This window comes from Buteo buteo, chromosome 6 (genome assembly GCF_964188355.1).
Source record: "Buteo buteo chromosome 6, bButBut1.hap1.1, whole genome shotgun sequence".
Classification (NCBI taxonomy): domain Eukaryota; kingdom Metazoa; phylum Chordata; class Aves; order Accipitriformes; family Accipitridae; genus Buteo; species Buteo buteo.
In genome coordinates this window covers 25,184,623-25,210,174 of record NC_134176.1, presented here as the reverse complement: position 1 = coordinate 25,210,174, position 25,552 = coordinate 25,184,623, and the positions used below count along the sequence as shown (strand labels likewise).

At 40.6% G+C, this 25,552-nt stretch overlaps 1 protein-coding gene across 1 annotated transcript in view; it reads right to left on the bottom strand.

Moving 5' to 3' along the window:
• Positions 1 to 6,415: 6,415 nt before the first annotated feature.
• Positions 6,416 to 25,552, bottom strand: part of SPTLC2 (serine palmitoyltransferase long chain base subunit 2) — a 77,949-nt gene continuing 58,812 nt past the window's right edge. The window contains exons 10-12 of the mRNA XM_075030081.1: positions 15,540 to 15,675; positions 12,310 to 12,439; positions 6,416 to 7,129 (exon numbers count right to left, since the gene is read on the bottom strand). Of these exons, the coding sequence (XP_074886182.1) occupies positions 7,010 to 7,129; positions 12,310 to 12,439; positions 15,540 to 15,675 (386 nt within the window). The 3' untranslated portion in view covers positions 6,416 to 7,009. The remainder of the gene's footprint in view (positions 7,130 to 12,309; positions 12,440 to 15,539; positions 15,676 to 25,552) is intronic.

The window sequence follows — 25,552 nt, the reverse complement described above, 5'->3', positions numbered from 1 at the left end:
AGCCCCCAGAGCCCGTTGGAAATACGGTGTGGCTGTTTACTTGGGATCTAGAGAGCATCTTTTCCAGGATCTCCACAGGCGTTCATCAGCCTGTGAAGGAAATTACTAGGGAAATGATTATGAAGGAAGTACTAGGGAAAGACACTGAAAGGAGGCTTTGCAGCCCGCTGAGGAAAAGTGCCAGTGCTGGCACAGACCCCAGAAAGGGACACCTAGCAGGAAAAAACAAAGTCCAACATTTCTACAGGAGCCTTAGCACAACCCTGTGAATCACCTGGGCCTATTTGTGCACCCACAGCTAAAAACAGGACCTGCACCTCCTTTTCAAATGCCAACATCTGGCTTGTGCAAACTTAGGGCTGAGATGAATTAAAGGAAATGTTTAAAACAAGACACAGACTGCAACACAGATGTGTGGTCAAGAATTCCATGCAAGATGGATCAAGAAGCCCTTTCAAACATCTCATTAGCAGCGTAACAGCTGATAGCAGCCCAACTTCTGAGCAGAGGCAGCTTTACTTGGCTAGCACAGAGCTACAGCAGGCAGTTGCAGGAGTGCTGCATGTCAGGAACAGCAGTAACACTTGCAGACCTCTCCCTCCACAACAGAAGCTTCTCCAGACCGTGCATCAGGACTGTTGCTGTACGATGGATCCGAAACTGATAAGAAACAGCTAAGCATCCATCTCACATGCAAGGTTTCCTAGCTCTGGAGTCCAAGGCTAGAGGAAGACACTGATCTACCTGAGCTCTCAGCCAGGCTATGGTTTTACCCAGGTATGCCAGTATGAAACTGGGGTGTTGGGGTTGGCTTTTTGGGGGTGGGGGTGGTAAAGGGATGGGGAAGGAAGGGGAAGAGGGTTTGGTCTCCCTAACAGTGGAAAAGCCTCATTAGCATTAAGAAAAAAAATCACAATACAGCATTTTTTTTAAAGTCTTTATTATGCAGAACATAGAATATAGTTGAATGGATCTTTTTTCCCCAAGCAGTTTTTTCTCTGGTGGTTTTTTTTGTTGTTTTTTTTTAAACATGCATTGTTACCTTTTTAAAGCCAATATACCATCCATTTATCTTTTCCCTGTCCACAGAGCATCCAACTTCATGTTAATCCCGAGTGTAAAAAAAATTAGACATCTGGCATAAAATATTTTGGGGGAAGCCCATTTAAAAATTTTATCTAAAATGTCTTATCTACAAAAAAATCCAGTATATATGTACATTATAGCAACACAGAGGCATAAGAATACAGTGCAATTTAAGACGAAGTACTGTGACTTGGTAATTCTGCCCAGGGCTTGTGGAAATGTGGGCCACCATTGGCTTCAGGGCTGTTAGCCTAAAGCCTCAGGCTCCAACGTTCCTCTGATCTCTCCCAAACTGGTCTGAAGTTAAAAATGCATTTAGCTTAATATACCGTTAGGGGGTAGCAGAAATACTGTCTGAATAGGATGAGATTTTGCAAAAAAAAAAAAAGAATGCTTTACAGCAGTCAGATGGTTTGGTGCATGTTTCACTTCGCCATGGGTATTTTTGGAACAGCATCAACCCTTGGCATACTTAAGTGAGACCTGTTCACCTACTATTGATGAAATTAATTTGCTAGCTGCCACTCCTTCTGAAGTCCCTGATCCTCTCAATAATTCTCCCACTTACAGCAGCCCAGGAACAAGTTACCGATGCTTGCTGCGTAGGAACATTGGTGCAGAGAGCTACACTATTTTTGGCCTTCACATACAGACACCTCCTTGCTCCTTAAACAGCTGCTAGCCAGGGTCAAATACAAATTGAGCTGAACCTCTCCCTCCCTCCCAAGAAAACAGCAGTACATATTGCTTAACTAAGAGCACAGAGTATTCTTCCATGGGTTAAAATCCACTGCATTCTTCAAGGTCAGTTTTAATTTCAATTCTTCATACCAAGAGTCACAGTTTAAGGCCTTCAACACACACCACAGTCATCACCTCCTTCACCCAGCCCCTTTTGGGGACGTAAACACAACAGCTCCAATGTCTGCACCAAACGCTTCTCTTCTTAGTGAAAGATAAAGCACAATACTTCACACAAACACTTCATGGTTGTGCTCTAGCTTCATGTCCAAATCCTTGAACAGGTGAACAACTGCAAGGCTGGGAATGTTTACAGGAATACAAGCCATCACAATGGCATCTGAGTGGGTTTTTTTGTTTGTTTCTTTTTTCTTTCTTTGAAAACCATGTTCAAGTTACACAGGTCAAATGACTGGTGCTTTTCCCAAAGTGGTCCAATGCCACTTGGGTGCCAGGTCCAGCGCCAAAGCCAGCAAGACACCTCCCGAGGTCTCGTACTAGCCATTCCCAGACAGCTCAGTGCTTCACCAGTGTTACAACAGACCGCAAGTACCTCAGATCTCTGTGCAGAAGGTGCCACCCACACAGATCCCAGCATGCTTGACACTTTCACAGGCTGAGTATAAACTGTAAAAATAATATATATAAACTGAACAAATTTTGGCTGAACATTGTATATTGGGATAAATCTCCACAAGTTTCCTTCTCTGTGATGCAGCAAAGGAGCTCATGCATAGCGCTCCAGATCCAATGCTGGAAGGTGCTCTCTTAGATGAAATTGAGAGCTCATGCTCACAACTTTCCTCCAACCTTTCCTATGATCTGCCTGAATGGATAACATGGCTTCTGTTTGTTGCTGCAAACCAAATACTTTTCAGAGATAAAGAAATTAAAATTTGCACAGGAGAGGAAGTATTTACTTGGTGTAGAGAAGTTTTAGAGGAGTGTCCCTCTGGACATTGAAAGTTGCATTCCTGCCTTAGGGATGCTTGTTCAAGTACACATGAAAGATCCCTGCACAGCTGAGAATAAATGATGACTGACTGCCTCTTTTCTCCATCTCTGCTGTATTGGTCCTTCATCCATGCAGCACAGGGCTAGGTCACTGATATCATGGGCACACTTCCCTTTCCTCCTCTACGTGAAGGCACAGCTTTGACAGTGGGTACCACTTGTGCACTCTTAGAGGAAAGAGCAAGAGAAGGATGGATGATGCAATTCTTTCACTGAAGGACTTCAACATGGTAAGATGTTCAGTCAATTCACTCCCGAGTCCTTGCCTAAAGCAGAAGTGTGCTACACCAGTAACCCAAGAACCAGAACAGCTCTTTAAGGATGCTTAGAAGGGAAAAAAAAAAATATAGAAACTGAAAGATTTAAATATACCATATACACAGATACTATACAAAGTTTGTGTCTTGTTAAAAAAAAAAAAAGCCCTGAATATTTTGACACAAAATCCCTTGGTTTCTTCTCTGCCAAAGAATTAAAGAAAAATTATGAATCAGGCTCCTTAAGACAAAGGTCTACTTGGGAAGGCCAGCTTCTAAGAAGAAACAGATCTCTCACTCTTCACTGATGCTCAGTAACAGGAGCTTCTCAATTTTCTTAAGAGTAAAAGAATATGGCCATCAGCCTTGAAAACTATAATGGTTTTAAACTCTTCACTCCACTCAGCAGAAGCAAAATCTTGCTCGCTAAGTTCTTCAGAGAGGTACTGGGAAGGTAACTATTGTATATTTATGAGTAAGTTTAGCCAATGTACAGTACAAGGCAAAATCCTTTGTTCAAAAGCAGCCTTCATTTTCTTTTGAATTTTGCATCTCTTAAGAAATACCAGGAGTCATTTTCAATTAGAATGTCTCAGAAAAGTTGGCAGGGACTGAAGTCTATTTCTTAAGCAGCTTTTCTTCCTTTGTGATCTCTCAAGATTGGTTCTTTCATTCACTTCTACCGCCAGGACAAAAAGGAGACAGATTTCTGGTCAGTACATAAACATCAAAGCAGCAATCCATCCTACATATACCGTGACAGCACACATGCTGTAGGTTTGCCTAGTACAAACCTGTAGTGGTCCTCCCTCTTGGAGGCGTCCCAACCCCTCCCGGGTTGTGGGAGCAGAGTTTTTTAGTAGATGTGAAAAGATTTTCCTGGCTTTCATGCTTGGTGAATTACTGACTTAAAAGTGCAAAATCTTGGATTTGTAACTTCTGTCTTTTTCAGAAGCAGTTTCAACAGGTACCAGACTTTGGCAAAACACGTTCCCTTGAATAAAAGGCCTCCTGGGGGGGGCGGGAAGTTGCTTCCCAAAATGGATATGGCAGGGCTGAAATGTAACCAAGCAGTTTGCAAATGCTACTAACTGCCTGAATGATTTCTGAAATGTCTTTGCAACCCAGAATTTAAAGTCATATGCAGACAGCGTGACATAGCAGAAAGATACTAAATGGTAGAAGTTTTAGCATGAACATGATTTCCTCAGCAAGTGCAACTGGAATCCCAATGGGGGCCAGTAATTTTCAAACACTGACAATTTCAGAAGCATTATACAGGAGTTACCTGAATTACTGAGATTTATCCAATGTTTTTCTCCCTTCTAAAGACAAACTGCCCTAAAACTGAATCCCAGAGACATGATTAAGACTTGAGACTGGTAGAATCTATGATAACCCGCTTCTAACTTAATGTATCACAGTTTTCAAACTGACTTGACTACACAGCAGACACTAGCATGCTGTACATCTGGGAATACTCAAAACAGCTCCTTACTGACCTGTGCCCATGCCTTCAAGTTGGTTGGTTCGATCTTAAACCATTCCATGATCAAGTCAACAGGACCAGGGCTGGAGTCAAAGCTTTCTGCACTAACCTCCTCTTGTTCCCTACTACAATCCAGAAAGTAAAAAAGCAATAATTCTTTGAGGTAAAGCTTCTTGAAGTCAGAAAGCAGGTCATCTGGTGGAATGCTAAAGCTAGTCCTGGGCAGAACATAGGTGAGAAAGTAAGCTCATGTAATTGCAGTTGACTCACTCTGTGGCTGAACAAATGAGACTACTCCATAGCTATCAGAGTTGCACATACAGGTTACAGACTTCTTGGACAGTGCGCACACTTTGCTCCAGAAGGCAAGCAAATCAACATTAGTGGACTAAGACAGAAACAGTTACCTGGACTTATTTTGAAACAGACAATTTTACTTCTTCTCATTTAATTAAATTTCTGAAATGCAATGGTAAAAGCTGAATCAGTGTTTTGAAGTTCTGTTACATTAAAATGCAACAAGATCTATAAATGCATGAAGACAGATATTCTATAAAATAGAAGCCAATTCTGCTTTAAATCACCAGATGTATTTGCAGAACTGCTTGCTTCTATTGACCAAAGTGCTCCTTCCCTGTTAGTTGCAGAGTCAACATAAAAGAATTTAAAAAAAATTATTACTATTTTTGCAGCACCAGGCAAATAGCTTTGAGCTGCACTCTGCTTTAGCATTATGAGGAATCTGTTTAAAAAAATCCAGCCACCTGCAAAAAGCACTTTGTAACCCAAATTGAAGAGCTGGCCCAACCCAATTGACACAATGTTAAAGCTTTACTATCTTTGCAGAAATCCTACATGTCCAAGATATAAAATACAGAAACAAACTATACTGCAACTGACTGCTGTTACAAAATTTTTGGTACCTCTTCAATGATCCATTCTGTTCACTGAAATAATTCAAGATGCAATGACTAAGTAGCAGACCACCTCTAAGGTGTGCTAGAGCAAAGGTGTCTATTTAAAACTTTGATCAGAGTAAGACAGTGTGGAACTTGCACATAAAGATTCCAAACAGCAACTGGCTCAGTGAACATTAATTTGATCTCACTGTAACAGAAATGCAAAAGAATAAAGATCTCGAACTAAATGCAGTTGTGAGGACATTCTTTCTTCAGGGAAGGCCTACACAGATATGCAGCTGCCAACCGAAACTTTGCTGGCTAGACAAAATGTAATGTATGATACAAGAGTCAAGCTGTCTACAGTCTTTGCATAAAAGCCTTGCACAACAAGGCCAATGAAGAACACCTCATATATGATGAGAAAGAGTGAAATAGTGTGACAAAAAAGAGCAGTCTTTCACGGATCTGCATGAATTAAGTGGTTCTCCTAATAGTCATCCATTGTCTAGGCCTGCTTACTGACGGGTTCTGGTCTTAAGAAGCACAAGGCTGGCTATGGTTTACTTAATCCCAAGAGCACTCTTGTAGAACTTAGCAGTGACTTATTCATGGTTCTATGATAATTCTAAAGCAAGAGAAATTAACCTGAAGATGAGAAAGCAACACACACTAAACCCACCTTTTTCTTTCTTTCTTTCCTTTTTTTTTTTTTGACATAAGTACGTCAGAAGGAAGACAAAACAGCCCATTTAAAAAAAAATTAACAAACCCCCTCTCTATCACTTACCCTATATCAAGAGGACAATTAGTGTCAAAACAAGGAGACAACCTGGAATCCATACTGGGAAAGAAAAGAGACTAGAGTCCCAGAAGTGCTTCTGCCTGTGGCTTACAAAACTAAATAATGTTTGGGAACAATGGTCCTGTCAGTGACATGTCAACAACACATTTATTTTAAAAAGGCTAAATTCAAGTTTTAAACACAAGTAACTGCAAAAGAAAAAAAAATTTGGTTGATTATCCATCTTGTTAAATATGTCAAAGTTAGCAATCAGCAGTTTCTTTAGGAAGTTTCCAAGAACAGGCAGGTCAGCTCGCTCCTTACTGGGAAGGTCAGATACCTAGCAGTGACACTGGAAATGCTGCCATGCCAGCGTCACACATGCTCACTTCATCTCAGCCAGCATTTGGGAGGGTAATGGTGCATACAAAGTCTGAGCTGATCAGGCACAGCCAACTTGGGTTGCTGTGAACAAACTGAGACAAATAAATAAAAAAAGCAACAAGAAAAAATAAAGCCAAGCACCTCTAGGGCCAGACCCCGAAGACACAGGAATCAAAGCTTTTTTTTCTCATCTCCCTATTTACAAAATGCCATTTAGAGCTGATGTGGCCACTTCAGTATTGTGAGGAAATGTCTGATAAGCAGTCATAAGTGTGTTGTTCACGGATGCTGTGGCCTGTGCGCCACAGAGTGTCCCACGGGGTGTGTCCCTCCCACCAAGGCACATGGAGGGAGTTCAGTCTTCTGTTTCTTCATATGTTGTCTCATCAAATGGCCGGTCCAAGAGAGGTACCAAACGGTGACGGGAATATTTCAGTTGTAAAAGGTCCCCTACTTCATCGATTTCTTTTAAAGCCTGAGAAAGAGACCACAGTAGATCAGCAGAGGAGACAGATACAAGCAAGTTATCAGCACATCTTCCTTTTTGCATGCCTGCAGACTACTCCGACAGCCGTTTTACTTAAGATTTTACTGTGCTAGAAGTCCGTAGCTTCAGAGGTGCATGGGATTTGGTTTAGATTTTAGCATTCAGAAGTCTCAAGACCAAGCGAGCAGCACTGGTCACTTAACTGAGAGTGATTCTGCACCCACTCGATTACTCCATTTCTAAGGCAGGATCATAATATCCAGCAATACTAACTCAAATTTCACAGTCACCCCCCCCCCCCCCCCCCAAAAGCCATGACTATTCATAGAGAGAAAAACCAAGAACAGTGTTCCTCCCTCCCTGGAGATAGCAAAGCTGAAGCAGAAAAATATAGACATGGAGGTTTGACTCCTCTTTATGCATCATTCAGTATGAAAAAAAGTTGTGTTAGTATACCATTTCTGACTTACTGTATTTTTTAAATGACAAGATAGCAAAAGGTAAACTGCAATATTGTGCTAACAAGTTTATTGATGCATTTGTTGTATCTACACTTGGTTAATTTGCATTGTCCATATAAAACTAGAGATGCAAGCTCTGTATTGTAAACAACATTGCATGGGAGGTTTTTGCCAGCCAATCCAAGGAATGAAAAATGTTATTCTGGGTAGGATCCCAAGAACCTTCTCCCTTGAAAGCAAGTCCCACTGACTGAGGTTGCCACAAAGGCAACACTCAGGCAACTGATGGCCCAGAACACTGCTAGTGAGCTAACAAAACATTTCATCATTTTGACCTGAATGCAAATGTTATGAAGTTTACCAGAGATCAAACATCTCCTAACATAAGAAACAAGGAAAGTCCCAGCTCAGTTAATCATACTTTCTTTATGTTGCAATCTCTTTGATAAGACACTGGTTCACAATGGGGTTTGTTAAAAGCCAAACCCTAAACTTCAATTCACTTCTCTACAGAACACTCCTGGAGCAAGGTACAAAATAAATCAGTTGCTGCAGAGAAATTTGCAACAGTATGTGATGCTAATTATCCTATATAGGCAAGTGACAAAGAAGTGAGCTCAAAAGATGACTTCCAAGTCCAATGTGATTTTTGAACTCGAAGGTTGGCATTCTGCACTCCCTTGAATTGTAAATTTATTCAGATAGGTACATTCAGCATTCCTTCAGAATGCCACTAATTCAACATTAAAGCTACAATTTTAACATGTTCTGGGTCAAATGCCTGTCTCTTGAGAATAGTTGGGAGATGGGGGTTAATATCCCTACATGCTTTTCCTTCCTGGATGGATAGTTCAAGTTTTTGTTTCTTTAAAAAACGGCCCCTCATGCTTGTTATATCTGGCAGCAAAAACCTCTCCACTCTGAAATCTGGGGGAACGACAAACCCAGAAGTTGGACCTCGGTAAAACAAAACCAAAACAAAAGCATGGGCACAGTTTGCTAGAGCTTTCAGTAAAGATCCCATATGGAAACAATTCAAGGTTAAATTTCTGTTGAAAGAGTCTGTTAACTGTTATTCTTAAATGCAGATTTAGGATTTTATTAATTTAAAACAAAAAGGGCCATGTGACCGGCAAAGACTACAAAGGAAATGGCATTGGTGAACTCTGACTTCAGGAGACTGTAATATATTTTTCATCACTGAAAAGAAAGCACCAGCCCACAGGGATGCAGGTTATGAGGAACTTCACTCTGATCCTGAGCCAAATATTTTAAGGCAAGGAAGTTTTATTTACATAAAACGGTTAAAATTGTAACTGAGAACTGTTCCCCATCATGTGGGTTTACTTAATAAGAACAAGGAAGCATTACAAATATCAGCATTTACAAGACAAGCTTCTCTTTGCCATGCTCCAAACCTGCATAATTTTTTTTTCCAGAAAAAATACCATACCAGACCTAGTTAGCATCCATGCACGCACAGATGGGCTACCGAGTTCTCCCCTCTGTCACTGACTTGAAGAAGCACTCTGCCAGCTCTCTCCAAGTCTATTCATTACAGTTCTTTCTCCTCCTGGATATTGTTGCCACAGTTCAGCAGAGGGATCAGATCTGAGGGCTGCCTTAATGATTAGCTGCCTGAAATCAATCCCCTTTCACTGTATCACAAGAAAACACAACACAAAGTCACTGACACAAAGACTTGTTCCTTATTAACTCCTCTTGCCAATGTTCCGGGTTAAGAGCATGCAGCTGTTTTGAACCTTAAAGTGGATTACACTAACTTGGAACAAAGCCTCCACATACTGCGCTAACTCAGGATTTCTTCATTCACTTCAAAATTCACACCTCATTTTGTCCTGGATTAATTTGCTTAGGCAGACAAGCCCTAATATGTTAAACAAGCATTTCCTCAATTCAGAGCATTTAGCACCTACAGAGGTACTCTAGAAATGAGTCTTCAGAGATAAATGCACAAAACTTGAAACATTTTCTGGAAAGCAGAAAGACTTGTAAGCGAATTGCCAGGAAAAGAGTTTTTTTTAAGTGGAGTAATAGAAGTTACAGATTGGTTTTAGAAGAGAGCAAGTATAGTACTTATATAGACCCTGCAAAAGCAGCTTGTTACGATGAAGAGTCCAGCTAGTCATAAAGAGAGAAGACAAAGAATCTAACCAACAGCAAGACTGCATAATTGCTCAGGTAGTGCCAGCACATCGAGTTTGCATGTTTCAGTTGTAGCTCAGTTTGCAGCAATATGATTTCAGAGACTTCAGTTTTCTTTCTTTTCCTTCCTCCCACCTCCTTCCCATTCATTCTCCCCATGTCCACCTGGCCAGAAGTTACTGCTCCCTCATTTGTGTAAGGCACTCAGTTCTATTGCCATGCTCAAGCCAAGTTTGTGATAGTATTAATTTTATACGGGGGGAGAAAGGAAGGGAAGGAGAGGGCCTTCTCCAAACATACACTTCAGAATTTTTATATGGAATAGAAACAACTGAATTGGGATAATTACGAGAAGAGTAGCAGGACAAGTAGCTGGGAAGGAGCTCCTTAGGCAGTCTGCTGTCAAAGTGTCAGGGCAGAATCTCTCAGGTCTTACAAGGCAGAAACAACTCAGAAGCAGAAAGTACAGCACCACAGATACATGGCAGGTTGTTTAACTGATACAGAACAACACTGAATATACATTATCAAACCGCACACACCACTGCCTTACTATTTTTGGTAACAAAATTGAAATAAAAAAGAGCCATTTTCAGCTGTTGATTTGAAAGTTCTGTGGCAGTGAAGTGTGAAAGTTTGAATCTTTTTTTTTTTTCTTGACAAGATATTTGTAAATATCTGTTTATATGTCCCATTTGCTGTTCATATATTGAAGTGTTACCACCTGATCATATCTGGGCACTGGGCATGATTTCCCCTTCATTACTCCATGATGACTATGCCCAATCACCTTCTTGTCCACAAAATGTTTGAAAATGGTTTCAAGGATTCTTTCCTCCATCATTTTCCCAAGGATCAAGGTGAGGCTTCTCAATCTGCAGTTCCTCAGATCACACTTCTTGCCCTTCTTGAAGGGTGACATTTGCTTTCTTCCAGTCCTCAGGAACCTCCCCCTATCACCACGACCTTCCAAAGATGATGATAATCAAGAGTGGCCTTGCAATGACAGCCAGCTCCCTCAACACTTGTGGGTGCATCCCATCAGATCCCATGGACTTGTGTATGTCCAGTTTGTCTAAATGTTCCCTTATTTGATCCTCCTTCACACCAAGGGTAAGTCTTCATTGCTCCATATTTTTCCACTGATCTCATAGGCCCAGGATTCCTGAAGGCAAATCTCATCACTAAAGACTGAGGCAACAAAAAGCACCGAGTACCCTGGCCTCTTGCATGTCATTTCTCACCTGATCCCTATGCCATTCAGCAGCAGCCCCACATTTTCTCTACTCTTCTTTTTGCTACTAATACCCCCATAAAAACCCTACCTACTGCATTTCATGTCCTTTGACAGATTCAACTCCAGGTGGGCTTTGGCTTTCCTGACCCCATCCCTGCATGCTCAGGACTGTCTCTCTATCTCTCCTGGGTCACCTGTCCCTGCCTGCATCTCTTATGTGCTTCCGTTTTATGTTTTTGTTGGTTTGTTCATCCATGCAGGCTTTCCAATACATTTGATCTCCTGTAAGTCAGGATGGACCGCTGTTCGGGGGCAGTGGTGGTGGGGTGGGGGCATCAACCAGCTGGACACCTTTCTTTGGGATCATATCCTATGGGATTCTTCCAAGCAGATCTCTGAACAGGACAGAGTCTACTCTCCTGAAGTCCAAGGTCATGACTCAACCTAGCTTAGGTTCTGAGCCACAGAACAGCAAAGTGGGGAAAAATGTACAATGGAGAACTTTGACAGAGCCTAAGACAGCCCATGTACATGTTCATCAAAGAAGGTTATTCAGAAGACTCAAAAATGAATGTAGTTACCACACCAAAACATACTGAGGATAGTCAGGCTTATTAATATAATCCCTTTCAACTATATTAGTCACAGAGTAACTTCCATCCTTAATTTTTAAGGCAGCATCTCCCAACTATGATGCAGGCATTCTTCAAGTGGACCTCTATTCCTGCTGGAACACGCTTACTCCTGCAGGCAGGAGTCAGTAAAGCATTGCACATGACACAGACTCATTTTGGACAGGATCACTTAAGATATAGTGCTCTGAAGCTGTAAACAAGAACTGGAATAGTAATCTTTGGAATAAAAATTCTCACTGGTAATCATGTGCTGAGGTTTGCACTTGCTTTTGATAACACAGGTGTTTTGAAAGTTCTCAGGCTTTTTCTTGCTTACCTTCTGCATCTAGGGTCAGAAGCAGCAGAATTTTTTCCTTCTAAAAGGTTCAGTGGAAGGTAGAGCCTCTTAAGAGAGGAAGAAGCATTATCTCAAAGGAATGAGACTGTCTCTCTCACATCATTTAAAATAGGAAAAGAAAGTCCCTGAGATTTATTGTAGGCAGCCATTCTGCATTGTTGAAGCAAGGAAAGAGAGATGGAGTCATTGCCAGCTCTACTACACAAGGCTTTGAACATTAGGTTCAACTAGTTTGTATACCAAACATTGAACCAGTCTACAAATAATAGACAATTGTTGTACCTTGATGTATAGAAGGCATGAGCAAAAGGAAGACAAGACGAGACACTTACTGTATCAAGCATCTCTTTGGTATGAGCTGCAGACAAACAGAATCTGGCTCTGGACTCAATGATGGGGGTGGCAGGGAAGCCCACAACCACAACACCAATATTCCGCTTCAGCATCTCACGCCCAAATGCACTGCCAGAGAGAACAAGAAAGATCATCAGAATTATATCAGTGGCAGCAAAGTGGCAGCAAAGCAGCATGAAGGTTATGTTAACCCACATAGGCTTTTGTTGAAGCAAGCCTGTAAGACCACAATCTGGAGCTTCCAGTGCTTTCTTTTAGAGGCAGAATACCTGTTCACAAAAGCTTTTTTTAACTCAATCCCAAGGTGGTCCTCCTCAAAAGGTTTCACTGTATTAAGTTCTAACAAAGCTGAAAGATGATATGTGGCAAAGGCTGGTCTTTTAGCAGGCTATTTCTAAACGGATTTGTAACCTAAGCTTGGAAATCTTTCTGATAAGAAACAGGGATTTTGGCTCAGAAGTTTGGCTATACAAGGAATCCCCCATGCTGCAATCCTCCAAAGCAGATGCTTCTGCAGTTTCAAGAGTTTGTTTTCACCAATTTAATTCAATTAAAGTACATTATGGTGTCACAGAATGTACCACTTAAGTGCCTATCATGGAAACCATTGAATTGCCACAGTAAATTGAGATAATCTAATCTGATAACAAATATTTTTAAGGAAAATGCAAAGACCTCTTAAAACTGTCACACAGTATCTTCAACAAAACAAATTCTTGTGGTGAACGGAGTTAAATCCAGTTGGCGGCCAGTCACAAGTGGTGTTCCCCAGGGCTCAGTACTGGGGCCAGTTCTGTTTAATATCTTTATTGACGATTTGGATGAGGGGATTGAGTGCGCCCTCAGCAAGTTTGCAGATGACACCAAGTTGGAAGGGAGGGTCGATCTGCTTGAGGGTAGGGAGGCTCTACAGAGGGATCTGGACAGGCTGGATCAATGGGCCAAGGCCAATTGTATGAGGTTCAACAAGGCCAAGTGCTGGGTCCTGCACTTGGGTCACAACAACCCCATGCAAAGTTATGGGCTTGGGGAAGAGTGGCTGGAAAGCTGCCCGGCAGAAAAAGACCTGGGGGTGCTGGTTGACAGCCGGCTGAATGTGAGCCAGCAGTGTGCCCAGGTGGCCAAGAAGGCCAACGGCATCCTGGCCTGTATCAGAAATAGCGTGGCCAGCAGGAGCAGGGAGGTGATCATTCCCCCTGTACTCAGCACTGGTGAGGCTGCACCTCAAGTACTGTGTTCAGTTTTGGGCCCCCTCACTCCAGGAAAGACTGAGGTGCTGGAGCATGTCCAGAGAAGGGGAACCAAGTTGGTGAGGGGTCTGGAGCATAAGTCTTATAAGGAGCGGCTGAGGCAACTGGGGTTGTTTAGTCTGGAGAAAAGGAGGCTGAGGGGAGGCCTTGTTGCTCTCTACAACTACCTGAAGGAGGGTTGTAGCAAGGTGGGTGTTGGTCTCTTCTCCCAAGTAAAAAAGCAATAGGATGACAGAAAATGGCCTCAAGTTGCACCATGGGAGGTTTAGACTGGATATTAGAAAAAATTTCTCTACTGAGAAGGGTTGTCAGGCATTGGAACAGGCTGCCCAGGGAAGTGGTGGAGTCACCATCCCTGGAGGTGTTCAAAAAACGCATAGATGTGGCAATTCAGGACATAGTTTAGTGGGCATGGTGGTGTTGGGTTGATGGTTGAACTCCATGATCTTAAAGGTCTTTTCCAACCTAAATGATTCTATGATTAAAGAAATTAGCAGCTGTGACTTATGTGACGAGAGGCACGAAGATCTAGATCCTTTCCGTAATGACAGTGCAATTGTGGGTGTTTCTACAGACCGTAGGAAATGGTTAATCCTTTTTGAACTGACCTTGTCTTGAGAAGTAGCAATGAACTTAAGAGGCTTATAAGGATGTGTAAAAATAACATCCTTTTACAAGGTTTTTAATTTTTCTGACTTTTACTTCTGCTGCAACTATTTTCCTTATAAATAGGTGCGTCCTGATACACTTCATTTTGTATCCATTTAGTACTCTCAAAATATTTAAAAAAACAGACTACAAGAGACAAAGAGAAGATGAAGTAGACCCAATGTAGATCCTAAGGGCCAACTCTCATCAGAGCTCTGTGTTCTTGCTCTTTTTTAAGTTACTGGCCCAACTGCTCAGCTAATAAAAATTTCCAGGGAAAAGATTTTAATGACTAGTAGAGCAGCTGAGCAGTAGAGACAGTATGCCTCTCTGTGCTGGACGGCACACACTGCACTCTACAGCAGCCATAAAGGTTACAGGCCTTTTAAATTAAATTAGGTTATACTGAGAAGGGTGGAGGAAGACTGTATCTAGCTTCATGCAGAGTGCTAGATGATGGTTGTTCCCTCACAGAACCACAGTGCTTAGCCAGACTGAAGCCTAACTGAGCTAGAAGAGCACTAGAGATGTTCAGTACGGCTTAAATGAAGCTCTGCTTTCCAAATTTAAAAAGTGTTGGTTGAGCCCTGCATTATACACAGGACACTGAAAACCAGCTACCAAAGTCAAGTTGTCCTCGAAATCAGGCTTTTGTTTATGTTGCAAAGATTTTTAATATATACATTATAACCTGCTTGCAGAATTTTAGCCTTAATTATCCACACAGCAGCCCAGAAGTACATAAGCATTTATAAAGCTTATGTTGAAGTTCTATTAGTATTTACAATAACAATACCTGAGGTATTAAATCCAGACCTCTTAAAAAAAACTCAGGATTCACCAAATACAGGTTGTTGTGTCCTGTCATGTCCTGCCCCTCTGCTTTTTCTTTTTTTAATTTTCAGAGTTTATCTGTGGAAATGTTGGCTGCTTCTGATCTAGGACCTGGTTGAAAGATTCCTCCAGTGACTTTTAATCTTAATTTCCATTCAATTTCAGCTTCTTTTTAGCACGTATATACACTTTACATATAAATAAAATGAAAAAAAAAAAAAAAAAACCAAACCCAATTTTTAAAACATGGCATGTAGTGGTAAAATTGCTTCCCTGAAGTGCTTGCTTGCTGCCTCAAGCTACAAGCCTCAATTTTCTCAAGACCACTTATAGGAAGTTTCCATGTTTTCTAAGACTCAGTAATGATCATAAAAGCAAAAAATCAAACCAGTCTTTTCTTACATTTAGGGAAGTCTTAATATTCTTGTACCGTCCTAGCTTTAAAGATAGATGAGAAGTTATCCTGTTAAACCTACCCAATTTTTGCTGGCATGTACAGCATCAGAGGCACAACAGGGGAATCTTCATTTCCGTAGATGATAAAGCCCATCTCTTTCAGTCGTCTCCTGAAATATCTCGTGTTCTCTGCTAGCTGCTGCACACGTGCTTTCCCTAGAAAAGCAATTAAGATAAGACCATGAACACAATAGTCATAAGTCACATGCATAACTGCAACACAAGACCTCTAGCTAAAGTACAAACTGTGAATGTGCCGCTTGTGCTTACGGAAGTGTTAAATTTAATTGCAAACTAGAATTCGCAGCTTCCTCTCACTCATGGAATCAAGACTAATCACTCCTTTTCTGACAAGGCTGTAGCTGAATGGACTAAGACAAGCACAGCCATCAAGTCCAAGCACTCCCTAGTTTTTCCATGTCAGGTTTTTAATCAAGAGGTACCCGGCAAAACAAGGCAGCTACCTGCTTTTAAACAAGATTCAAAGTTTGCTCAGAATTCATTGGTAACTGCATCTTGAGGAGTTTGCTTACACTTTGAATAACTAATGGAAACCTACTGAATCAGCTGGGGCTGTTCACTGTGTTTTATCCTGGTTGCCTGTATTAATGGAAATTACTACCTTCCTCCTTAGATCTGTTTGCTGAACTGATCATGTGGCTGCTCCCTAATCTTTTTCAGTTAAAATGAGCTGGGTTTAAATTAAACATATTACTTCTGATAATCCAGCTCACTTTGCATATGCAGCAGCAGCCAATTTATCATGTATTCAGCCAATTCTGTATGGATTTTTTTTGACATTTGTCAAAATTAGTACACAAGACACTAGACAGCTAGCATAATTTAAATATTCCAGCTATTCAGACAGCCATAGGACAACCTATTTATCAGTTAATTAAATTCTAGCCTAACACAGTGTACTATGTTTCCGTGTTGCCCAGAAAAAGATCCACATCATCTCACCTAAGCAGATGATAATGCATTTCTGATCAACTAATACTCTAATGTGCTTAAAAGATTAAGCACTATGCCATTGATGAGACTATAATAAGTAACATTTATAATTACTTGTCTCTGGTCCACAGACTACATTTCTGGATAATTGATTATCCAAACACTGCCTTCACCAGATGGGTGATTCATATACTGAAGCATTGAATCTACAGCAGCGTGGATCTATGCCACATAGTGAAGTCGGCTGCTAGATATTAATCGTCTTCTTTTAAAGTTGTAGATAATGTAAGGTGATTAACCAAAAGGAACACCAGGTCTCAAAGAAACATCCAACACCCACATGGTTCTGCTCCAGGCCAGAACAAATATAACTGTAAGAACCTATACAATTTTTGTAGCCAAGAGCATCAGACATTCCACCCACAACCATGCAATCAAAGGCAAAATCCCATCAAAGGCAAAGCATGAGAAAAAAGGATAAAACCTGTTAAGTTTGCAAAACTTGGCCTATTATTAGTGAGTAGGAGCTGGTATTTTTAACAGCACTCACTGCCATTTAAGACATCTCTTGTCCTCCATTAGGAGCATTATTTCTTAATCTTTTCTCCCCCAGAGTTTCTGCAGAAGTTTAATTCCTCTTCGCCCAAAAGCAGTAAGATTTCAGTAAAACACAAAGGCAACTTGTGCTTATGAAACTTATTTTTTAATTGGCTCACATCAGATGAGATCCTCTAGTGGAGACCCAGCTTTCTCTTATGTTTTCAGACCAATTAGTTGGTTATTTTAAATAACCCAGACTGCAAAGTGGACCCCCCCCCACCCAACAACAAAATAAACAGGCCTACTGCAAGATACTACAGATAGTGGGCCAAAAGCCACTACTTGCATTTCTAACATTGAGACAATCTATAAACATGCAAGTGTTCAGAGCAATCTACATGCAGAAAAACCCAACTATGATACCTTCTGAGAAAGCTGGATCCACATGTCTCCTATACAGAAATGCACAACTTCTGACAACATTTCAGGTCAGTAATGTACAACCCCATCAAAATACACATGAAATTTCACCACTATGAGAGTAGCAAGGTAACGTACACAGCTGGGTACCACTGCTGTGATCAGCCCCTCTCCCATGACCACGAATGCAGCTTCTCCCATACATACATTCTCTCCATGCTCCCATAAAGCATGGAGTTTACAGCGCTCCAAGCAGAAGGAACTTCAGTACCTTTATAGTTTTCCCCTCTACACATTCACACCCTTTTCCAAAGTTGGGAGCCTTCCAGGCTAAAGATTAAAGAGCAACCTTAATTTGTAGTTGGCAACTGCTTCACAGTCTTCCTTAAACACTTTCCCATAAAAAGAGTTTATGATTCTAGATTTGTCCTTACAGATTGAAGAGCGCTTTGAGATGTAAACAAGTTTCATGTGCAAGTCTTTCAGTTCTCTACAGAGAAATAATTACCTACTACAGCAACTGACAGATTTGGAAGACACTTGCCTTCTTCAGGTTTGCGGGTCTCAAAAGCCTGTCAGCTTTTACTTTGCTCCAGGAACCATCAGTCAATTTAATGAAACTACCACCTCTCTAAAAACTTGTCATGATGGCTACCAACAATATTACCAAGAACTTGAAAACATATTCAGTAGTGTCTTCTCACTACCCACCACATGCCATTACCATCTTCTGAAGAGAACTGTAGTTGTGGTGAAGCAAAGCACCAGAAATCAAACAAGAATTGGGCACAGGTTCCTTGTCCTTTGCTTTCCTTTCTCCCTGCATTCTGTGCAACCACACTCCTCTGCACTTCAACATATTTAGTCTCCTATTCCACTATTAAATCCTGCACTTGAAGAGTGATGCTATTTGTTAATTGAATATGGTTTGCAATATTATGCAACAAGCGTACACTCAGTGTTCAACTCTCCTAACATTTGCTGGTTCAGCCCCACTGGTACACACTAGTAGTTAACCAGAGGGCTGTTAATTGCTACTACCATGTTTCCTGGGACCACAAGGACAAAACAAGCAGTGCCTGGAGACAGCAGTGACTAGGTACCACTGCTAATCCCACTTGTACCCAAACAGTGCTTGAGCATTCAGACAGGACCTCAAAAACCCCTTCCCAGTCCAAACACCATCTGAAGCTCAGAGCCCTGTCCACATCAGCTCAACTGTAGGCCTAGAAAGTCTGCCAGGACTGCTGCAATCCTCCAGCAGCTGGCTTTCTTGGCAGTACACAGCTTCATTTTTAAGACCACGCAAAAAAGGCCGGCTCAGACACCACCCTGCCAATTGTTCTCGCAGAGGAGTTGTGCAATGATTCTGGTAATATCCTTTCATCTAGGAAACTGGAATGTGATGACCTTCAGGGAGGGAAGGAAAAGGGGAAGAAAGGGAGTATTACTGGAACCGAGTTCTTCAAAAGGCTAGAAAACTAGAACCCCTTATCACAGCAACTGATCTGAAGTCCCTTATGCGTCCTGTGAATGGCTTAAACTAGCTACTGACAGACCTACACTGGAATTAAAGGATTAACTAATAAATTCTCCTTTGCTTTTATACCCTTTTGCAAGTTTCCTGCAGTCATAACAAGATTGCTCTTGCAACTTAGTAAAACACTTCGTTGCTTGTAGCAGCCTGGGCAACATTTAGACTAAAGCCCCAATGTATCCCCTAAAGAACATGCTGCCCTTGTACGAGAAGTAAAGGTCACACACCACCCAAGGGGGAGAAACACTGGCCCTTTACTACCCTCGACTCAGAGCTGTAGTTGTGTGGACTCAGCAGAGAAAGAAAAAAGAACAAAGAAACGCAACAATTGTCTCCGCTTGGATAGCTAAGATGGGTTGAATATTTATAGCTGACAGTTTGAGAAGAGGAACGTGCTTTTACTTGACATAACATTATACCAGTCCAAGATAACAGGCAGTCACTTTAAATTGGGATTGCTCATTGTCATACTGACATTTTTTTACTGTACACCTTAAGTGCAGAATACATGGTAAAGAGCTGCAGCCCTCCTACCCCAAGTGGTAATATCCAAGTGTGAACGCACAGAGGAGCAGCAGCTTTGCTGAGGAAGTCACTCAGAGCTCCTCTCAAACCCTTCCTCTAAGGCCTTGCCCATAGCATCATGGTTGTTATCTACTATACATGGCCAAGAATGCCAGATAAATGCTTTTGCATTTATAAACCCTATGCAACTTAACTTTAGACTTAACAGAACAGACAAGTCAGGCTTTAGAGTTTCTGCAGCAGAAGGGCTCAGTACCACCAACTGAACCAATAGAGTAAGTAATGGCTGACTGACTGTAGTATTTTTACCATTTTTCCAATACTTAGCACATACCTTCCAATATGAGTAGCAAACTTTTGCCCACTTCTAAACAAGCTTCGAAAGATGGTGTTTTTACATTTGTGTGAGGGAAAGCATTTCTGTTTTCTGACATTTCACCATATGGCATATGAAGTCTTACAAATATATAAGGCAAGCAAAATTCTTCAAGAAATGCAGCTAGCACCTCCCTGAAAAAAAAATATTCCAACAGCCTAGAGAAAGCACTCCATTATGAATCTAAAGGCACATGAGATGCATGTTCCCCATAACCCTAGCGGAAAGTAAGTTAGTATCTCTGCCAGGACAGATTCCCAGAGGCTAGAAGAATGACATTTCATCACTTGTGAAGGCCTCTGCTTTAGAGATCATATTGTTCAAAAAGACAGAAGTTACAGTAAAAATATTACCTAGAAGATGTTTAAGCAAATTTCTTCTTGAAGCAGAAATTAAGTTGATACTTACCATAGTTATCTGCAGGATAAAGGGGGCTGCACATTCCACCACACCAAATCTAAAGTCTTCTTGCAAAGGGTTTATCAATGAGGCGCATAAACAGAGAAATTCACCTGTATTTAGCCTCACTGCTCTTTACATCACAGAAGTTCATGCTTAAACTAACAGTCCAAATACTGCAAGGATTCTCAGACAACTCTTATTTGCAAAAGGCAGTTTAATAAATACACAGCAATTTCTCAGCAATTAAAATTTTTTTGCAAGGCCAGGATGAACTTAGTCTTTAGAAAAAAATAATAAAAATAGAAAACCAGACACTTCTTAGAGCTGAGTTCTGTGTAACTTCTCTATTCCATGTCAAAAAATCATCTCTACAAAGAACAAAGCAGCCCTAGAATTTGTGGAAGTTACTCTGCCACCAAGATCCAATATTTGTAACGTTCCTGTCATCTATTAAGACTGATGAATTATCTATCATAGATGGTATTGGACTCAAAAGAAAATTTAGTTTCCCCCCCTCTTGTGATCTCCAGGCAGTAATTGGAGAGCAATCACAAATCTGTCCTTCCAAACAATGCAACACTTCATCAGCAAGGCTTCTTGAGAAATAAAAGGCATGTTGCATTGTACACAAACAGACTACCGACTGACACTGAACTCCAGAGGGGCAAACCAACTTCAGATGGGCAAAAAACCACAAGCAGGATTTTATCTGCTTGTCACACTACAGATCACTGTTACTTGGATCTAAAACAAAGATACTCGATGCAATACAAAGGAAGCTATATGTTCACATTTTTAATTAATTCTTATAAAGACTTCAAAGCCACATAGTACGACACATCTTTAAAAACGGTTCCTGAGCAGTAAAACTGTTAACTGTATGAACAAGCTGCAATACTTGTTGGTCAACAAATACCAGTTTACGTTAGATAGCTATGGTGAAGTTACTATATATTCTTTCATTAACTGATCTTGTGGCTGTTCAACACATGTGAGTTTTAATCTCACAGTCTTAATTTAACCTATTTTTTTGTTACCAACATGGACAATGAGGCTAAAGTGAGCCATTTCATGCCTTTATCTTACATACCAGTTGAAGGCTAACATTTTTTTGTTTTAACGATTAAATGAAAAAATTAGAATAAATGAAAACTCTTGATATGAATAGACTGCTATTCAGTACATGCAGAATAATTCCACTTGATATGTATTTATTGCCCAATTACACCAGTCTCTATAACAGCTCATGCTGTAACATAATAGAATGCCCTCAGTTCCAGTTTTCATTGTGATCAACAAAATTAAAACATTTACTAGCAAAGATTTGTAAGAATTATGTGAGACCTTGTGAAGACATATTTTGATAGTAGCACATTGCCTCTGATAAGACTCAGTACGTATCTAACAAGAAGTAGGTTTTGTTAAGAAGATTGGCTGGAACATATTAAAGGCATCTTTTAAATCACTGCAAGAAGTGAAGAAGATTAGGTTAATCTTAATATCAGATCCATAAGGCATCTTTGAGATGAAAACACTCCATTAATTCTTTGCACAAGAGTTACTTTCAGTCTCTAATGTAATTTGTTTCACATTGTTTTCCAAGCTTGTCCCATCTTACAAACTCTTGCCAGTGCAGAGGTGTTGGAGGTGAGAAACATTGTATTACCTACTGACAGATGTGCCATCCTTAATTTGTGGCAGAATCATGTCTCTTGGTATTGCTTATTTCAGACAATGATGGGATTTATCTGGCAATTAGTTTACCCTGACAAATACCACAGCTTTACTGATGTTAGCATGACCTCAGCAGGAATGCTTTACTAGGAGTGCTATCAATTTTGTAGGACTGCTTACCTGGGCAGGTTTCTTGTCCTCTCCTCTCCTGACAGCCACAGTCTAGGGAATCTAATAAACCTTCCCTCCCGCCTTGTACAAAATGCTTTCCCAAGATTAAACAAGTTTATTTTTTTGTCTGTCTTAGAAGAAAAAGAAATAAAAATCAAGCTAACTAAAAGAAGGTACTTGGTCAACTAAGTGCTCATACAGATTATGGTAGCTCTGTGTGCATGTATACATGCACGTGCGTGTGTAAAAGGACATCAAAGCAGCAGATCTCAACATATTTTTTCAGGAAACAATGCTGAAAGGCATTTTATAACCTGAACAGTAATGTTTACTGACTGTTGCTAGTTACTTAAGTAACAACAAAGCCTCCATATTCTTGTGTGGAATAAAAAGAGCTTGTGGAAACGGTATGTTCTGTAGCATCTACTATCGTTCCCAAATGACGTGACCAACCTAACAACCCAATTTTATGGAAATCCCTGACCACGCAAGCTTACTAAGATTTTTACCAGACATGTATGTAATGAAGAGCCAACTATCACTGAAAATAGAAAAGAGAGAAAGAAATCACAATCCATTATGAAGGCACAGAGAACAAAGTGATGCCGTTGTGTCCTGCTCCCCAAACAGAAGATAAGGTGGCTAAAGACATCCTACATGGAAAGGATATGGACCAGGCTGCAACATTTCATGGTTGCTTTTCTGAGAGCACCAACATCAATAACAGTGAAGATAAAGCACTATTTCATTAGCATGAATAGAGCTTTTTCTCCATATACCTTGCTATCAATGGGCCAAACAGAAGAAAATAAGTGATAATTTCTACTTCAAGAAGCCTATATTCTTGAACATTTGGAATTGTTTAAATCTAAGTAAACTGGTGATGAAAACTTGGTTGCATATAACATTCTCTAGAAGTTTGTTTCTTCAAGTCAGAGTGATGCTATAGTATATTCAAGCTTGTAAATTTTTCCACATTAAAACCCTCTTGTTTTTGCAAAGGCTTATACTTCCATTCTGTTTATTATTCCTACATTCTGTCTTTTGGTTGGCTGTTTCAGTGGAAGACATAATTCAGCATACTCTGTTTTGGAAACAAGCATTTTTCAAATCTTAACCAGGAATTCAATATTCTTCTGCTGATTTAACAGATTCTCTACTAAGCTTTCAGAAGCTAAGTTGCCTCCCGAGGGCTTATGAAGCTCTTTTGCAATGTCAACATAATAAATCAAGTTGTTTTCTGGACACTGTATTTGTAAATACCTCATCATCAAAAAACCCACAACAGCCAATTCCTTTTTTTTTTTGAGAAGGCATAAAAGCACTACTGCTTTTTTTACTGCTATGAACACATTTTTCATGTGAGATATAGAAAATTCCCTCTTCAAGGCTTCTCCTGAAAAGTACAAGTCAAGCATGACTTCTAACAACATTTGCAGAATGAAAAAAAAAAAAAGCAAAATTTTTTTAGATTTGCCAAGTAGCAGAAAGAACAAGCACAACTTGAGAATATCCAACTGGAAACAAGGGTCAGATTCAAAACAAAGTAGTACCTATTTAAGGACTATAGTAAGTAAACTGAAAGCTTGAGAGAGTGATATTTTAAACTAAAAAAAAACCCACAAAAAACCAACACTGGAACACTAAACAAAATTTCAGTTCAATATTGATTAAATGCCAACACTTACCTTTTAAGGAAAAGTTGCACTAAGAGAGACAGAGAGAGCGTGATGTTGTTAAAAATGGTGTAATAGATGTTTAAGGACCTGGGATGGTAATATCTGCCAGAACTGATTTTAAAAGTCTTGTAACGTTATCTATCAGAAAGAAGACTCATAACATGAACTCACATCCCAAGGCAGAAAGGGAGATCAAGACTGACCGATTCATGTGCACAATCCTGCCAAAGGCAGCACTCACCTACACAATAATGGAAAAGTCAGCTCCTACAGCAAACTATTCTTTTGGCCTCAAAAAAAAAAAAAAAAGATTTACAACAGCTCAAAAGCAAGAAGGAGGCTTAAAGCAAAGTTTTCACTGGTTTATTCTCAGAGATCATACTATAAAAGCTAATAAGGAAAATTTTATTATACATTTCATACAGATTTCTTATCTTTCAGAAAATTTTTCCTATCTCATTGTTTAAGTTTCAGGGACAAGGTGGCTCCACAGGTACCAGTCTGCTTCCTCTAAGTTTGCACGTGTGAGCACTGCACCACTGCCAATATTTGCAGTGCAAATTTTACATCCTTTCCTTCAGATGCTGTCTGCAGATTTTCATTACAGTTCTTCAGAAAAGTATTATATGCAATTATACAATGTAACCTGAGATTGCACAGGGACATATTAAAATGTATGGGTCAGAATACTATATTCCCTCAGTTTTACATTATAAAGCACCAGCTCACACAGGCAAATGCTAAGAAAACCTGCTGAAACAATGAGAATCTTAAAAAAGTAATTAGAATAATTCCTTAGCTCAGCACTATTATATTACTGTTAAATAGCTCAAACTCTAGCATTTAGCAAGCCAGTCAGGAGAGAGAAGCAACTCACTGGGGTTTTCTGCAGCGCTGCTGGGGGGATCCAGGTTTGAAACAAGCTTGGAAATGGGAAGAGTCATTATGGGAAGAGTCTTTAGGCTTTCTGTCTAGTCTGGGGTCACCAGAAGGACCGAGCATCTTCCACTAGGGGCCACTGCTGCACAGAGGGAGTCCACGGCCACCCTCTGCGGTACCTGAGGGCGGCTGCGGATTCCCTCCAGGCAGCAGCAACCTGCTGCCAGGATGCGCTCCCCCCCAAAAAAAGCCTATACCGCAGCATGGTAGAGCCATGCTTAATTCATCCAGCAGACGCTAAGGAACCACTAACTGGACAGCTGAGTCAAGTTATTTATTCTTCTGACACGTTTGCGTGCTTCCCAAGTTCACGGCTCAGGAGATGAACTACAAATAACATGGGAGGAGAAGCCCGGCTGAAGAGCCAGTGCACTTGAAAGCATGAATGAGGAAATCAAAAGACTGCTGAGAGCTCATGTTCGTTGGCCACATGGCAGCAGCATTAGCAACAATTTATTTTAAGAGAAGCGGTGAAGGGCTTGGCTCATGACCATTCTGAGTTAACCCCATGCCTATGGCTTTTTAACAAGACTGTATGCAGGGGATTTGCCTGGATTACATGGGTACTGAGTGTGGAGCCGCTGCGGAGGTGATGGTAAAAATGCTCAGTGCATTAAAGGAGAGAGGAAAACAGTTAAATTTGATTTTAAAAATGGGCAGTGATAAAGCCAAGGAGATTCAGAAACAGAGAAAGGAGAAAAGAAAAATTATGACTCATATTCTTGGCATTGAAAGGTCTCCAAAAAACAAAATTTATGCTAATACTAAGTATCTGTCATTGCATTGGCTATCAAGCTAAACAGTTCCAGTGGAGTC